General features: G+C 44.1%; 1 protein-coding gene across 1 annotated transcript in view; it reads right to left on the minus strand.

The window, feature by feature from the left end:
- The window catches only part of LOC122676751, a 97,784-nt gene extending 82,429 nt beyond the window's left edge, over positions 1-15,355 (minus strand). The window contains exons 1-5 of the mRNA XM_043876334.1: positions 15,292-15,355; positions 14,989-15,056; positions 14,744-14,889; positions 13,997-14,084; positions 6,736-6,822 (exon numbers count right to left, since the gene is read on the minus strand). Coding sequence (XP_043732269.1) covers positions 6,736-6,822; positions 13,997-14,084; positions 14,744-14,889; positions 14,989-15,056; positions 15,292-15,355 — 453 coding nt within the window. The remainder of the gene's footprint in view (positions 1-6,735; positions 6,823-13,996; positions 14,085-14,743; positions 14,890-14,988; positions 15,057-15,291) is intronic.
- Between the last annotated feature and the right edge of the window lie 2,551 nt (positions 15,356-17,906).

A 17,906-nucleotide genomic window follows, 5' to 3' on the forward strand; every position in this document is an offset into this window, starting at 1 on the left:
ATCACATTAGCAGGGTTCTTCAACCCTGGTTATACAGTAGAATTACCAGGGCAGTAAATGTCCAGGCCCTGTCCCGGATATTCTGACTTTAATTGGTCTGGAGTAGGGCCATCATTCTTTTGGTTTTAATCTCCACTTGACATTAAAGTCCAGCCAAGACTGAAAGTTTTTACCTTACCAAATAAAGCCAGATCTCCTAAGCATTAAATCTGAAGCTCTTCACAACTTGGAAGTGACTGATATTACTCGTCTTATCTCTTCTGTTGTACACTTGTTTTTATAATCATATCTTAAAATACCTGTCATACCTGTTAGACTGAGTTTCTCAAGGCCAAAATCCCTATCATTCATCTCTATATCCCTAATATTCATCACAATGCTGGGAAAACAGTAGGTGCTTAATGAATCTTGGTGGATGGATAGGTGGACAGATGAATACATTCTGAATTAACCTAATCCATGCTGAATTATCAGTACTAAGAATGAAGTTTATCAATGTGCCTCCACCATTTGCTCCAGAAAATTCTTGCCAAGGAATTAAGAGAGTAAAGGGGGGTTTCCCTGGTGATCCAGTGGCTAAGAATCCGCCTGCCACTGTAGGGCACACTCTGGAGCCTGTGAGCCACAACCACTGAGCCCATGGGCTGCAACTACTGAAGCCTATGCACTTAGAGCCCATGCTCCATAGCAAGAGAGGCCACTGCAACAAGAAGCCCGCACACCACAACTAGAGAGAGCCCGCAGCAATGAAGATCCCGTGCAGCCAAAAATAAAATTAAAATAAAATCTTTCTTTAAAAAAATGTAAAAGTGTGTAAACATTTTTGATTCACCAGTCCCAAACATTGAACTTTGCTTGATTGCAATCAGATTCCCTTATGGAAATTCCATCTACTTTCAATCAGATTTTCAAATGCCTCTGATCCCTCCCCTCTTAGATCCTAGACATCATCAAAGGGGTGTTTGCCATATTTCAGTAAGTAATAAACTCATCTTTGAGCAGTAGGTTATTCTACTGATCTTTTGGGGATCAAGTATCAATATCTAAGTTCTTTTCTTATCTTACAGTGTAGCTTTGTGTTAATCTGTCACATTATCAAATGTCTTTGGATATAAAATGAGTCCAATAATACTTATCACTTATCTCCCTCACAAAATCATTGGAAAATGGAACGTGCTATAATTTTCTTTGGCACTTTCTATCCAAGGATCTCAAAGCATTTTATTTCTGCCCAATGCAAATATACTTCATGATTAATAGCATTGCTTCTGAAAGTCACAGACAAAAGGATTTCATAGCTCCAAGAACTGTGCTGTCAAACTCAGCATTCTCTAAATGCAATGACTTTATCATACCATTACATAAGAGCAAGACAACAGGAAAGGTTAAGACCTTAAACTTGCTGCTAGTTTTCTAATTAAGAACTAAAGAATGCCTCCCAACTGATGATTTCTTTACTTGACTCATTCGAAAATCACACATGAATGGATTCATAATTACTCTTAAATTACAAGGATTTGTTTATTAATGTCACCAAACTGAGGAGCAGTACAACTGTCCATGATATGTCAATTTTTAAAAAAGCTGTGAAGCAAACTGTTAACTGTGTTAATTATATTGAACTTTTCACATTCTGGATTCTAAATGGTACTAATGCTTTTATAGGCTTGGAATAGTCTGTCTTTACACTTCACATGGATGAAAAAAAACTACCCTAACAAAAGGGTAGATAGAAAACAAAACAGTTAACACCTTTTAAGAATCATAAACTGAGTTTCATTAGACTCCATCCCATAAAATCTGATTATAGAAAGATCAGTATTCGAATTTCTGTGTAACAAAGTGTTGGTTTTTAGAAGTTTTCCTTTCTCAATTCTGGTGGGAAAGGAACAAAGTAAAGATTTAGAAAGTTAGTGAGCTGACTCTTAGAAAAAGACTCTACAGAATTCCTAAGTTTATCACTACCTATTGAGGTGTGTGTGATTCAAAAGATGCAATTTGACATTGAAATAAAAATACTGGATTTACTGGACAACATAGAAAAAAATTAGAGAAATGTGAGGTTTTTTTATGAACTTAATTGCTTTATCCTTGCCAAGATTTAGTAAAACTGGATTTGTCGGGCTTCCCTGGTGGCTCAGTGGTAAAGAATCTGCCTGTCAGTGCAGGAGACACAGGTTTGATCCCTGATCCAGGAGGATCTCACAGGCCAGAAGCAACTAAGCCCGTGAGCCACGGCTATCAAGTCTGTGCTCTAGAGCCTGGGAGCTGCAGCTACTGAGCCCACACACCACAGCTACTGAAGCCCCGAGCCCACGCTCTGCAACAAGAGAAGACACCGCAGTGAGACGCCCCTGCTCTCTCCAACTAGAGAAAAGCCAGTGCAGCAACGATGACCCAGCACAGCCAAAAAAAGAGAAATATTTAAAAACAAAACTGGATTTGTAATCACTAAAGAGGGTCCTGTGGAGAATCTGTAGTGTGTAGGACCTTTCTAATTTGGACAGATTGACAAAACATTCATGATGAATTACAAAATTTTGTGAATTTAAGAAAGAAATAATATAACTACTAAGACTCCAAAGCAATAAATCAAGACAAGTGTCTTCATTGTAGATAGAACAATGCCTTTCAACGGTGACCAGACGTATCCTAGCAACAAAATAAGCTCTTCACTAACAAAGAACAGATAATAGTTAAAGCAAATAACTGCTCACATCTAGCTTTGTATTCTATTTTTGGTTCTGATACTCATTTGTAACCCTGATACATCACTAATCTACCTTCCTGTGTCCAGGTCAGCTTCCATAAAATTAAAGATTTGGGGGCTATTTAGCAAAAAAATTCAAGGAGCCAGACTAGGTTAATATTAATTTAACTCAAATTTGAAGTCAATAAAAAAGGCAGGTAGACATCAAAGAAAGCTCAAACCTCCCCTTACTCACTGATACCAGATTTCACAAAATATACTTGTTCTTTTGATAGTTCCAGAGCCCAACCTTTAAATTCTCAGTTTAAAATATTGTCAAAGCCTAGCCACATGGAGCAATAGAGATTTTTTTTCTGTCTCTCTGTTAATCCTTCTTTATCCCTATTCCATTCTTCAGCTTTCACCAAGGGTTGATTTCTAGAGCAAATTAGGGATGAGAGAAAAGAATCTGGAATCTTATCTGTCTCCCTCCCAGCTCCTTTCCCCTCAGCATCTGTCCCTTCTGGGTACCACCTCGTTATAGAAAGGGATGAGGTGGGGACTTCCCTGGTGGTCCAATGGCTAAGACTCTGGGCTCTCAATGCACGGGGCCTGGGTCCAATCCCTGGTCAGGGAACTAAATCCCACATGCTGCCACTAAGAGTTTGCATGCCGCAATGAAGATCGAAGATCTTGCATACCACAACTAAGACCTGGCACAGCTAAATAAATCAATAAAAAGAAGGGACAAGGTAAGTTAAACCCTGGAAAACTGCCGCCACCAGTGCCTTTGTCCCTACCCACTCACCTAGAATGCCAGTTAAATCCCTACATTTGGAATCTACTCCTGGACATGACACAAAAATATACTATGAGAAAGCATGCAGTGAATTTTTCTTCTCTTAGAGAATGATACTAATTCTTTTTTTTTTTTTTTTTTCCAGTGGGTTTTGTCATACATTGATATGAATCAGCCATGGATTTACATGTATTCCCAATCCCGATCCCCCCTCCCACCTCCCTCTCCACCCGATTCCTCTGGGTCTTCCCAGTGCACCAGGCCGGAGCACTTGTCTCATGCATCCCACCTGGGCTGGTGATCTGTTTCACCATAGATAGTATACATGCTGTTCTTTTGAAATATCCCACCCTCACCTTCTCCCACAAAGTTCAAAAGTCTGTTCTGTATTTCTGTGTCTCTTTTTCTGTTTTGCATATAGGGTTATCGTTATCACCTTTCTAAATTCCATATATATGTGTTAGTATGCTGTAATGTTCTTTATCTTCCTGGCTTACTTCACTCTGTATAATGGGCTCCAGCTTCATCCATCTCATTAGGACTGGTTCAAATGAATTCTTTTTAATGGCTGAGTAATATTCCATGGTGTATATGTACCACAGCTTCCTTATCCATTCATCTGCTGATGGGCATCTAGGTTGCTTCCATGTCCTGGCTATTATAAACAGTGCTGCGATGAACATTGGGGTGCACGTGTCTCTTTCAGATCTGGTTTCCTCAGTGTGTATGCCCAGAAGTGGGGTTGCTGGGTCATATGGCAGTTCTAATTCCAGTTTTTTAAGAAATCTCCACACTGTTTTCCATAGCGGCTGTACTAGTCTGCATTCCCAGCAACAGTGTAAGAGGGTTCCCTTTTCTCCACACCCTCTCCAGCATTTATTGCTTGTAGACTTTTGGATAGCAGCCATCCTGACTGGCGTGTAATGGTACCTCATTGTGGTTTTGATTTGCATTTCTCTAATAATGAGTGATAATAATAATGTAGCTTTGTTCTCCTCTAGGATATTTATTTTTCACTGCTAAAGACTCCAAGCCCAAACACTGCAGTGAGTCCACAAGAACTCAGCTATTAAAAGCTACATTCACATCTTACCAAAGGTGACCCTCAGAAGCCATTCTCAGCATTCCTTTCAGCAAATGAAAATGCATCTTAGAGAGAAGCAAAGCACTCGTTTACAAATTAGTTCTCTTGCAGTTAATATATTGTTGGTAGGATTTAATGCTCTCATTATCTTTCATTATTTACAGCCAATGTATTAATATCCCACGAAATGTTTCCTTTGAAATGATTTTAATCTTCTTATTTAGCTTGTTCTAAACTCAACCACTTTGTGGTAATGAACCTGCTTCCCCTAATGAACTGTTCATGGGGAGCCCACACTACCCTGCCAGGAAGTTATTACTATTGTGAAGTGTTCTAATGGCCCTGCTGGGGAACTAGGGTGCCTGTAGACTTGGTATTCACAGTTCCATCAATTCTTCCATAATCATGAGCTTAGATTCTGGGTAGCAACATTTTCTAATGAATACCTTAAAACCTGCACTGATGACTGTCCACATGTCCCAAACACGATCCCTTCAGTTGTGCCTAGGAATGCATTTATTAAATGCATTCAGTCAACACTAGGAATGCATTTATTAAATCAAATAGCTCTTGATATACTATCAAGACACTGTCACTATGAAGGGCACTAGAGATTAAAGGATATAGAAGTCACAGCAGTCTCAAAATCACACAAGCAAGCAGAGGAAAGTTGTTTCTAAAAACATAAGATATGAAAGATAGAATTAATACTGCTATGCACACAAAAAAATTGTAGAACATTAGATTAATTGCCAAATAAGTTTACTAAGTTCAGAACAGTAAGAGATCACTGCAGGCTAGAATGAGCTGGGGAGGCTTCACTAATTCTGTGGAAGGGTGGGTTGAATGGTTGCAGATGGAGAAGGTGATTCTTAGTTATTATAAGCCACTCGCTGACTGAGTACCTATTGTGTGAACACCAATCAACTCAGGGCATTACCTCCACTAACTCATTTATACTGCAGAACTTACAATAAATAATTCTTACAGCCTGAATTTTTCAGGAGGCCACTGAAGCATAATCACACAGCTACTCTGTGGCAGTGTCATAGTTTGGACACACAGTAGCTCCAATCAGCACTTCCACTCTGATTAAGGTAACCCCACTCAGCACCAGGAGGAGGAAACTGAGTAAGAAAGAGCTTGGAGACAGTCTAAGTAGGTGGTTCTGACTGCAGGAACCGGCCCAGAGGGCGCCAAAGGCATGCAGTCTTCTAAGCAGATGCCATTCACCTCAGTAACTCACCCAGGTAACTTTGCATTCATTCCTGTCCTTTCAGCTTCTGAAAACAGCTTACACAGTTTCAAGCCACTTGCTCTACAGGGCAAAGCCTTGGAATATCACAACTGAAGGACACAGAGAGGTGGTCTAAGGCAAGCCCCTTCCAGACCTGAGTTCTCTGTCTCCCCAACCAAACTCCTTTCCTCCCCTGCATTCAAGTTTACATCACTGACTGTGATACAAGACTCTGCCCTCTGACCGTGTGATCTCAAACCCAAGATGTAACCTTTCTGTCCCTAAATCTCTCCACGGAATGATCTCTGTATTTGCTGCCCAGACAATTTATGCAACACTAAACACTTCATCAGATGTTTGATGCCCCAGCCTCCAAAATGTTCCTGGTTGCTGGGTTCTCTGCACCCAGCTGGGAAAACTAAACAGGGTAGTTCCCCAAACACGTTGCCTATAAGACCCCTCATCTAACATTTTAAAATGCCGAGAGTCCTTTCCCACTGCGGCTGGTGTTGGTTTTGTACCAGTTAATTGAGAAAATAATGACCGAAGCTCCTGCCGATACAGGCACTTTTTAGAGTGAATTTGCATGTCGCTGTCTGAAACAGCATTTCTACACAGTTGAAAAACAAAATTACCAATCTGTGGGCACCACTGTATTTATTCACACAGCGGACAGTGCCATTCTTCTAATAGATATAGCCTCACATTGATGTGAAGGTCTTTCCAAAGATATTCGGCCCTCAGATTGCAAACCACCAACCACAGCTAGTTAACCAGTTAGGTAATTATTATCCTCAGAAAGCTAATTTTTCCTACAGTTTCCTCATTTTATGGCACAGGATGTTAAATGCTAAAGCAACCACATGGGGAGTCTGGTTTGTTTGATGTAAGCACCATAGATTACAAAGATAGAGATCCTTACTCACCTTTACAGCCCAGTGATATTCTGATAAAGAACCGAGAAAGCAATTGCTTAAAGGGCAGAACTCTTGTTTGTTTGCTAGTTTCCCCCTCTGAACAGCCTCATTAAGCACAAGAAGCCGAACAGCAGAGGTTTTTTTGTTTTGTTTTGTTTTGTTTTTTTTAAAAAAGGGAAGCAAAACTGCCTTCCCAAATCCAAGAGTTCACATGAGACTGCATACAAATTGCTGGGCTCTCTCTTCATTCAGCCTAGCAGCTATTATTCCTACTCCTATGTGACTTGCATGGCAAACACGGGAACTGGAGGCCGAGACAAAGAGCCAGGACAGACAATAAAATCGCTGTGTGCGTTTGCGTCCACAATCTACCAGGCTAGTCTCTCCCTCACAAATTTTCTCCACATGCTGCTGTCCATTATACAGGTACTTTTAGAAAATGAGAGAGAGAGGAAAAAAAAAAAAAAAGCCATCAGTTGTCATAGAAACAATAGCAATTTCTGCCACCTCTGTGTGAGCAGATAGAAAGATTGCTGCTGCTTGGCCAGTTTCCAGGGACCCAGGTTGAGGAACACTGGGCAGCTTAAAAGAGAGCCCCTGAATTTCTCCCACGCCAGCAAACTGATGTTCTTCAAGTGGGCTGTCACATCCTTGCCTGGAATTGAAGGTTAATTAAAATACAGCCCTGGATGTGTGAACATTTTAAGAAAGACACATTCCTCAACCCCAAACTCCCCTGTGTGAGGTCTAACAAGGCAATTGTAACCTTCTGCACCGGGGTCACGCTGTGGTGTTCACCCCGCATTCTGATGGGATCTGTTCTCATCAGAGAAAGATGTAATCACCTCTAAGAGACTCTAATTAAGCTGGTAATTAAAGTTAGCTTTGGGAGATGAAATGTCCCCAGGGTGAGGCTGAGATGCCAGGATTCGTGCTGAGAGTACGCACGGCCAGGTGGCCACGGCCTTCCCCAGTTTATGGCCTCTTTAAGACACCTGCAGAATGGCTTCCCTTGTAAATCAGCAGGCCAGCAAGGAAAGTCACCCACCCGCTTTCCTCAGAACGTTCCAAATGGCCAGCAGTCACAGGAAGTGTCCAACCCAGAGGTGTGACGCAGTGACCTTAAATATAGAGCTCATGTAAAAATGCAGGTGCTGTGGGCTGATGCAGAAAAAAACAGTCCTGTTAGCAGAATTTATGGAAGTCTCTCCCTCTCACTCTTCACGCTGTTTCTACCTGTGAGTTCTACTGAAGCATTGTAGACCATCAAGAAGATAGCAGAGCTCAGTGGTGAAATAAGCTGAGCAGAGGGTCAGTGACACACAGGAGGTCAAATCGAAGTGAAGTTTAGAAGAAACCAGAGCGTGGGAGGGAGAGGCATCAGGAGTCACCCAGAGGGAAAGCAGGAGGGAGGGGGGTACGCAGCAACAAAGACAAGGAGGTGGTCAACGGTTTCCGCCCGCTGGGAAGGTGCGGACTCCCAGAGCCGGCTAGACAGTCCATTTGAGGTTTGATTTTGAGACATGGCCCAAATTCACCCAGTCGTTTTACATGTGCTCATGCTCCAAAAAGAATAAATTATATACCAGATGAGTTGGATTAGGGTTAGCTGTGTGAGACAGAAAATCAAAAAGAGCCCTGGCAAAAGCCAGAGGTTGGCAGACCAGAGCTGCTAAGTTGTTTTATGGCAGTCAGAGACCCAGATTCCTTGTAGCTTTCCATTCCGCCTCTAGGCTGAGGATCTCAGTCTCATGGCCCATAAATGGCTGTTAGAGCTGCAGCCATCACAAGCGTATCCCAAACAACAGGAAAGATGAAGGGCACACTCTTCCCCTTCTACAAAGGCTTTCCAGAATTATCACCCAACACTTTCACATAAAACTCATAGGCCAGAACCTACTCACGTGGTCACACCTAGTTGCAAGGTCCATATACAGAAAGTGTGTTTGGATTCATTGCTACACTGAATAAATTATTAAGTAAAAGGGGAACAGATACTTTAGGTACTTAGAAGTCTCTGCCAGCTAGGGTATTTCCTTTTGGACTCTCTGATCATCTCTTTAGAGCGTGTCAGTCATGGTCACAAAAAGGAAAGCTGTTCCTCTTCACCACTCACCATGTGTCCCACATCAATCAATTCTCCAACTCTATAGACATCAACTGGATGTCTCACAATTTAATTCTGATACTAACAGCCAGAGTCAGTGTAGACCTCACAGGTTAAGGGCTCAGTCCCATAAGACTGCACCGGCCCCCACGCCCACCACCACTTCAGACACCAATTGCAAGTCCAGGCCTCCCATACTTCTGACCAACAGGCTGTAAACTAGGGGTCCCCATAAACCCCTCTTTGGGTTCAGTAATTTGCCAGAACAGCTCACAGAACTCTGAGAAACATTTTACTTACTATTACCAGTTTACTATGGGCTTCCCTGGTGGCTCAGATGGTAAAGAATCTGCCTGCAATGCAGGAGACCTGAGTTCAATCCCTGGGTCAAGAAGACCCCCTATAGGAGGGGGCAACGTACTCCAGTATTCTTGCCTGGAGAATTCCATGGACAGAGGAGCCTGGTGGGCTACAGTCTATGGGGGTCACAAAAGGGTCAGAAAAGACTGAGCGACTAACACATAACACACACACACCAGTTTATTATAAAGATATAATGATCAATGCAAAGAAATAGAGGAAAACAACAGAATGGGAAAGACTAGAGACTTCTTCATGAAAATTAGAGATACCAAGGGAACATTTGTGCAAAGATGAGCACAATAAAGGACAGAAACGGTATGCACCTAACAGAAGCAGAAGATATTAAGAAGAGGTAACAAGAATACACAGAACTATACAAAAAAGATCTTCATGACCCAGATAACCACAATGGTGTGATCACTCACCTAGAGTCAGACATCCTGGAATGTGAAGTCAAGCGGGCCTTAGGAAGCATCACTACAAACAAAGCTAGTGGAGGTGATGGAAATCCAGTTGAGCTATTTCAAGTGCTACAAGACAATGCTATGAAAGTGCTGCACTCTATGTGCCTGCAAACTTGGAAAACTCAGGAGTGGCCACAGGACTGGAAAAGGTCAGTTTTCATTCCAGTCCCAAAGAAAGGCAATGCCAAAGGATGTTCAAACTATTGCACAATTGCACTCATCTCACACACTAGCAAAGTAATGCTCAAAATTCTCCAAGCCAGGCTTCAACAGTACATGAACCATGAATTTTCAGATGTTCAAGCTGGATTTAGAAAAGGCAGAGGAAGCAGAGATCAAATTGCCAACATCTGCTGGATCATCGAAAAAGTAAGAGAGTTCCAAAAAAAATCTACTTCTGCTTAATTGACTATGCCAAAGCCTTTGACTGTGTGGATCACAACAAACTGTGGAAAATTCTTCAAGAGATGGGAATACCAGACCACCTGACTTGCCTCCTAAAAAGTCTGTATGCAGGTCAAGAAGCAATAGTTAGAACTGAACATGGAACAACAGACTGGTTCCAAATATGGAAAGGAGTACGTCAAGGCTATATATTGTCACCCTGCTTATTTAACTTATATGCAGAGTACATCGTGCGAAATGCCAGGCTGGATGAAGCACAAGCTGGAATCAAGACTGCCGGCAGAAATATCAATAACCTCAGATATGCAGATGGCACCACCCTTATGGCAGAAAGCAAAGAAGAACTAAAAAGCCTCTTGATGAAAGTGAAAGAGAAGAGTGAAAAAGTCGGCTTAAAACTCAACATTCAGAAAACTAAGATCATGGCATCTGGTCCCATCACTTCAATGCAAATAGATGGGGAAACAATGGAAACAGTGACAAGACTATTTTGGGGGGCTCTAAAATCACTGCGGATGGGTACTGAAGCCATGAAATTAAAAGACATTGTTCCTTGGAAGAAAAGCTTTGACCAACCTAGACAGCATATTAGAAAGCAGAGACATCACTTTGCCAACAAAGGTCCATATAGTCAAAGCTATGGTCTATCCAGCAGTCATACACAGATGTGAGAGTTGGACCATAAAGAAGGCTGAGCATCAAAGAATTGATGCTTACAAACTGTGGAGCTGGAAAAGACTCTTGAGAGTCCCTTGAACAGTAAGGAGATCAACCCAGTCAGTCCTATAGGAAATCAACCCTGAATATTCACTGGAAGGACTGATGCTGAAGCTGAAACTCCAGTACTCCGGCCACCTGATGGCAAGAACCAACTCACTGGAAAAGACCCTGGTGCTGGGAAAGATTGGGGGCAGGAGGAGAAGGGGGCAATGGAGGATGAGATGGCTGGATGGCATCATTGATTCAATGGACTTGAGTTTGAGCAAACTCTGGGAGGTGGTGAAGGACAGGGAAGCTTGGCTTGCTACAGTCCATGGGATCATGAAGAGTCGGACACAACTGAGCAAATGAACAACCACAAGGACAGAGGTATGCGGAGAGCTGCACAGCACAAGCCATCCGTGTCTTGAGCAAGCAGCATAAAATTTCCAGGAGGAGGTTTCAGCCCTAAGCCATTATTGAGAAGGAAGAGCCCCGACCTTTGCCCAGAAAGGGAATTGCCATGTGATAAGAACCAAGATGCAACAGGAAGTTGATACAATAGAAAGAGAACAGGCTTTGGGGCTGTCTGTTCATTCATCTAAACTTTCCTGAGCCCCCACCATATGTCAGGCACTCCCCAGGGGATGCAGCACTAAGCGCTGGTTCATTGGCAGGAGGTGAAAAGAAAAGATCTTAATCTCCAGTTTCTAGAAACGAAAATCAAACAGGGGTAAAGAGATCAGGTTCTCTGTAATTCACGAAATGATGGGGCAGCTTCAGATTTCAGTCCATTCGGAGGGATGTTAAAGGAAAGAAACTTATTCGTGACACTTCTTAGAGAAATTTAAGGCAGACTTTATTTGCGGATTGAGGGACCACTGCAATGGGGTTCCACAGTGGGAGAGAAATACTGACTTAACTCCAGATACAACAAGAAAAAGTGGAAATTTATGGTGGAGAATCAGGGTGGGGTCAGTGGATAGAAAATTGCTAAGAGGAAACATCAGGAGTAAAGGAAGATTCTGGTAAACCGACCCCCCAGGATTCTTGCTGAAGGCAGCCAGGGTGATCAGAACCCAGGGTGATGGTGAAAGATGAGGAACTTAATTAGACTCTGAGGCTGATCAGATATTAAGGGTGGGGGACTCTTGTTAAACTGACTTAGGATTCTTGTTAAAATTGGACAATGCAGAGACAAACAGGGAAGTCCAAAAGTCAAGGCCTACTTGGAAAAGAGCTCAAAGGAGCCTGATTAGAGTTTGGTCAAGGAGAGAATCTTTGTCAAGGACTGGAAAAAAACAAAAACAAATAAAACCACAAGGAAAGAAACTCAATTATATCATAATGACAAATCAAGAATAGCTGTGGAATACACATACGTCTTCTATATTTTCTTTCTTATTCTTCTAAAGTGAAGATAATAACCATGCAGTTTATACCATCATTCAAGTATATATTCACTGCAAACAGAAGCCCAACCTGGCCCGAGGGAGCAACACATCATACGAGTTCACTGCCTGAAATCTGTCATCACAGAGCCATGCCTTAAAAGATTTTGCCCTTCCTTTTCCCATCTTTCCTCCTCTCATGGGGAGCAGTAGGGCATTTTCCATTTGAATTTGTTGCTGAGAATAGATTTTGAGTACCTCAAGGTAAACTAAGAAGTGGTACCCATGTGGTATTCTTAAAGTTAGAATATTTTTCTCCCTTACATCTATAGGCATTTTTTTTTCCTAGCACCAATCCCTACATGATCATCTTCCTTGCTGCCATACAAGTAGGAGATGCCTTGGAGAGATGCTTTGAACATTTAAAAACTAATGAAGCAAAGACATGGGAGAACCTTAGATGCATATTACAAAGTGAAAGAAGCCAGTCTGAAAAGGTTACACGGTGTATGATTCCAACTATATGACATTCTGGAAAAGGCGGAGCTATGGACATTAAAAAAATTAGTGGTTACCAAGGATGGGGAAGGAAGGAGATGAATAGGCAGAACAGAGAGGATTTTAGCGCAGTGAAACTTTTCTGTAGGCTACTATAATGTCAGATTACACGTCATTATACATTTGTCAAGACTCATAGAATGTACAACACTAAAAGTGAACTCTAAGATAAAATATGGACTTCACTCTAGGGAGTGATGTTAATAATCAGAGGCTATGGGGTAGGGGTGGAGGTAAGGGAGAAATTTCTATATCTTCCTCTCAATTTTGTTGTAAATCTAAAACTTCTTTTTAAAAAGTGTCTTATAAAAAGACGAATGAAGCCTCATTATTTTGAATTTTATACTATTTTGGAAAATGCAAACTTTTGTGTTGGGATGAGATTTACAGGACAGGGTTGCAGAAAAGTTTCTAAACCACTTAATAGCACAAACACCATAATAAGGCCTCTGACACATGACTTCTTTTCCGGAGATAAACTATTTCTCTTTTGGGGGATAGTTAAGCAAAAACCATCCCCAGACACCACCTGATGTGAATATAAAGGACCGCTATGCCGGTGCCAGGGGGAGCCAAGGGGAAGCGAGGAGGGAGATCTTCGTTCTTATCCCGACTACACCCCAGTGTTCAGGGCCGTATTTAGCGCTGGCCACACCTCCTCTCTCTCAAAACCGGGTGGTGCGGTGAGTCACACAACAATGAGGACTCTAGGAGCTGAAGTCCAGGAAAAAAAAGGCGCAGGCGGGGACGTTAATGCAAAGCTAGAGATCAAAAGGTGGTCTCCGACTAAAGGCGGCGGGTCTGGATGAGGAAGTGGCACGTGGGGGTAGGGGCATTCCCTGCTCACACTTGGCCGTGAACCCCGCAAAGGGCTGCAGAAACAATGCGGAACCGAAACGGCTGTGCTGCAGGCAGATATAACGCCTTTGAGGCCAGGCTGGGAGCTTGCCGGAACTAAAACCTAACGTGTGTGTGTGGGGGGGGGGGGGGGGGGGCGGGGGGGGGGGGGGGAGAACAAAGGAAAGTCGGAAATCTCACGTGTATCAAAGAAAAGGGCTCGAAGAAATGCTGCAGGGGGAAAAAAAAAAAAAGCTTCAACTCGAGATGCTTCCGGAATTTCGGATACTGATGTAGCCGCCGCCGCTGCCCTCTGCAGCTGCGCCTCTGAGCGCTGCCTTCTCTTTAACTGCCGCTTTGATACCACAGTCTTTTGAAGTCTTTTTTTTTTCGTATATTTGTCATTCACTTCTGCATCAGAAAGAAGTCACTGTTCCAGGGCTTACCCGGTCGCGAGGCTCTGCTAGGAGCCAGGCAAAGACAGGTCCGTGGGCGCCCTCTCCTGGTTCTACTGCCAAGCTGCAGCTGGTAGAGCTGAGAAAAAGAGCGCGTGTGTTTTTCCCATAACCGGGGCAGCAAATTTTCATTACATTTACCCCGTATCTGTGGCTATCGAACTTAAGCGAACACTAGAAACGCCTGGAGGGAATCGTAAAAACAAGATTTCTGGGTGCCGCCCCCAGAGTTTCTGATTCAGTAAGTTTGGCGTGCAGCCTAGTAATTTGCATTTCTAGCGAGTTCCCAGGTGATACTGGTTAAGGGAGCAGGGTCCCAGAAGGACTGCTGTCTACACAAGAGACTGGGCAAGGTAGGAAGGCACTTTAGAAAATCAGGGGACCTTATTTTCTGGAGTATTGGTGTTAATTTTAGGTATCCAAATAGACTTTCTGAGAAGAATGTTTCCTGAAATTGTTGTCAGATTTACCTTATTTTGGGTTTTCCAGTGGCTCAGACAGTAAAGAATCTGCCTGCAATGCAGGAGATGCAAGAGACGAGAGTTCAATCCCTGGGTGGGGAATATTGCCTGGAGAAGGAAACGGCAACCCACTCCAGTATTCTTGCCTGGGAAATCCCATGGACAGAGGAGCCTGATGGGCTATGGTCAATGGGGTCACAAAGAGTCAGACACGGCTGAGTGACTAACACTTTGTTCTAAAGCAGCTCTGTGGAAACTGAAAAAGCTTTCAACTTGCCAGGGTGTCACTCGAGGTAGTGAACGGTGCCAGCTGAATGAGACCAGAGGCCTCAGCGCCCGGCCAGAGCGCTCCCTCTTACAGTCTGCAGGAACCTCAGGTACCCTGCCATGACCCTGATGTGTTGCAACATCTGTAACTGCCACCTAGGGGAAAAACACACCTCAAATGTTGCTGAGACAGGAGAATTTACCACACACTCACATACTCACCACCTCCAGACTGCTTTCACCAGCAACACCCACCTTCTTCTGAAGATCTGTGGCACCAAAGCGCCCTGGGGTGTGGCGGTGGTAACTTTCCTCCCTGCTCCCTGGTGTGTGGGAGCAGGTGTGAGAAAGCCCAGTCTTGGTTGTTGCTGGGTTTAGCTGTTTTGTGGCTCCAGTCTGCCCTCAGGATAGGCTCTCTCAGAGAGCTCTGCATCACACCTTCAACTTCCCTTCCTTCTCACTTGAGGCTTTACATGCTCTGAATATTTACAGTTTCTCCTCTCTGCCCACAGAACCCTTGGGCCTGTGGGCCTTGTACCTGGAATGCCTGCCCCTCACCTGCTCTTCCTCCCACCACCTTGTCTGAGGAACCCCCTGCCTTCCATGAGGATTCAACATTCATTTTGTCTTTGGACAACCTCCCTTCACACACACACACACACACACACACACCCCACCCTGAGACTGAATAGAAACCTGTAGTACAGTGTTCCCGCAGCACCCAGGCCAAATACAGCCCTCAGCATGTATGCGTGCTCGGTCGCTCACTTGTGTCTGACTCTGCGACAGTATGGACTGTGGCCCGGCAGGCTCCTCTGTCCATGGGATTCTCCAGGCAAGAGTACTGGAGTGAGTTGCCATTTCCTCTTCTGGGGGATCTTCCCAACCCAGGGATCAAACCCGCATCTCCTGAGTCTCCTGCATTCCAGGCTGATTCTTCACTGCTGAGCTACGGGGGAAGTCCCACAGCCCTCCCCACTCTTGTGGCAATTGCATGTTCGCCAGGTTGATACCACTAGACTCCTTGGAGGAAGGACTATGACTTTTTCATCTTGGCACCTTCAGATCTAGCACAGCACCTAGAATGTAATGGGTGCTCAGTACATATGCTAGAAAGAGCAAACACAGGAGGTAGGATGGAGAATTCCTACATTATACATCCACATAAACTGAAAAGCAGCATGCATAGGTGAGCCCAAAGAGCATTTGAAGGCCAGGAAAGCATCACCATTCTCAACCCCCAGACCATGCAAGAAAAGCCACACTTTCTGGAAGAGAAAGCTGCAAGCATGCTAGGTGGAACCCTGGCAATCCCAGGACAAATCATAAACTCAGATGGCTGGAGGGATCCTGGAGATTTCAGAAGATGTGAAAAGGTGCATGAATAATCCCTGGTCTCAAATTTTTTTTAGCACACAACACAAGTAGTACTCAGGCCTCTGGATTCATTATCTGATATTTTCAGCACACATTATCATAAAGATATTGGATAAGCCCAATGATGAAAAAGTGGGGTAGAGAATAGTAAGAGGGTCTCCAGACAACAGTGGCAGCCCTGAAGGTACAAAACTCAGATCTCACTTCAAAAATTAACTTACCGACAGCTACAAGGATTGCGCTGAGCTGACGCCTTACCACTGTTGGCACCTCCAGGCTTCACCTAGGCTTTTGCATCTTGGCCAGGCTCATTCCTAGAGACTCCCAGGCAGTGACTCAACAGGGCACGGAGATGGGGACATAGTCATTTCTGCTAACGTGGGGCTGCTTTGAGGGCAGCAGTTACTTAAGAACTTCCAACTGGGTTAACTGACACGGTCAAATCTCTTTAGCAGTCTGGGGCTTTCCCAGCCCAAGCCTGCTTCTTCTCCCTTTTATTTCTCACAGACATCACCCCCTCACTAAACCTCTTGTACTCCTAACTGAGCAGGACCTTGGGGGGCCTTGCCAGGGACAGACCCTTCCCCCATATCCTCTGCTGTAGCTCCTCTCCAAAGTACTCAGATCAAAGAATTTCATGCCTATTTCCTGAGTTTTGCAGATGCTAAAAACCACCACCAAGTGGAAGAAATTAACTACTTGATGGTCATGAGCACATAGCTCCCAGAATTGCTGGCACCTAAGGATTAGTAATGACCTCCCTGTGACCTCACCATCAGCCCATCAGATAATCTGTGGAGGAGCTGATCTCACACCCTGCGACTCCTCCCTCACCTTGACTTTAAAAATGCTTTGCTGAAACTTTTCAAGGAGTTGGGGTTTGGGGGACATGAACCACCTGTCTCTCTCTCCACGGCCCTGCAATAAACCTTTCACTGCCGAAATGACAACAGTTGTTTGGCCTCACTGTGCGTCAAACACACAAATTTACATTTGGTAACAACTCCTTGCCATCTACATCACTGAGGACCTAGCGCAGCCGCCAAAGCCAGAAACAACAGTAGGAAACACAAAGGAAAAGCAGGGTTAGGCGGGGCGGTGGGGAGGAGGGAGGTCCCTGCAACTGACCAAGTAAGTCAGACCCAAGGTCCTGCTGGTGACCTTGATCTCAAGTGGCCTCAGCCTGCAGCAGCTTGAAGCAGAGTCTCGGTTCCCTAACCGGAGTGAAGTCAGGCCACGGCAGTGGGTACTGAGTCCTAGCCACAGACCACCAGGCAAGTGGCCAGTGACAAGGCCCTGGCTTGTCTGCTTTGTAGAAATAAATTTCAACAAAGAGAAGAAAAGTAGTGAAACAAGTAGAATTTATTAGGAGGAAGAAAGTATCTGTGAATAGACAAATATAGGTGGGCTGAGAGAGCGAGCTGTGCTTTTAGGCTGAAGCTGAAGCTCCAGTACTTTGGCTGCCAGATGCAAAGAGCCGACTCATTAGAAAAGACCCCGATGTTGGGACCCTGGGCTCCCCTGATAGCTCAGTTGGTAAAGAATCCAACTCCAGTTGGATTCCTGGAGTGAGGAAGATCCCCTGGAGAAGGGAAAGGCTACTCACTCCAGTATTCTGGCCTGGAGAATTCCATAGTCCATGGGGTTGCAAAGAGTCGGACACAACTGAGTGACTTTCACTGTGTTTCTGATGCTGGGAAAGACTGAAGGCAGGAGAACAAGGTGAAAACAGAGGATGAGATGGTTGGATGGCATCACTGAATCAATGGACATGAGTTTTCCAAGAGATGGTGAAG

This window comes from Cervus elaphus, chromosome 20 (genome assembly GCF_910594005.1).
Source record: "Cervus elaphus chromosome 20, mCerEla1.1, whole genome shotgun sequence".
In the NCBI taxonomy this organism is placed as follows: domain Eukaryota; kingdom Metazoa; phylum Chordata; class Mammalia; order Artiodactyla; family Cervidae; genus Cervus; species Cervus elaphus.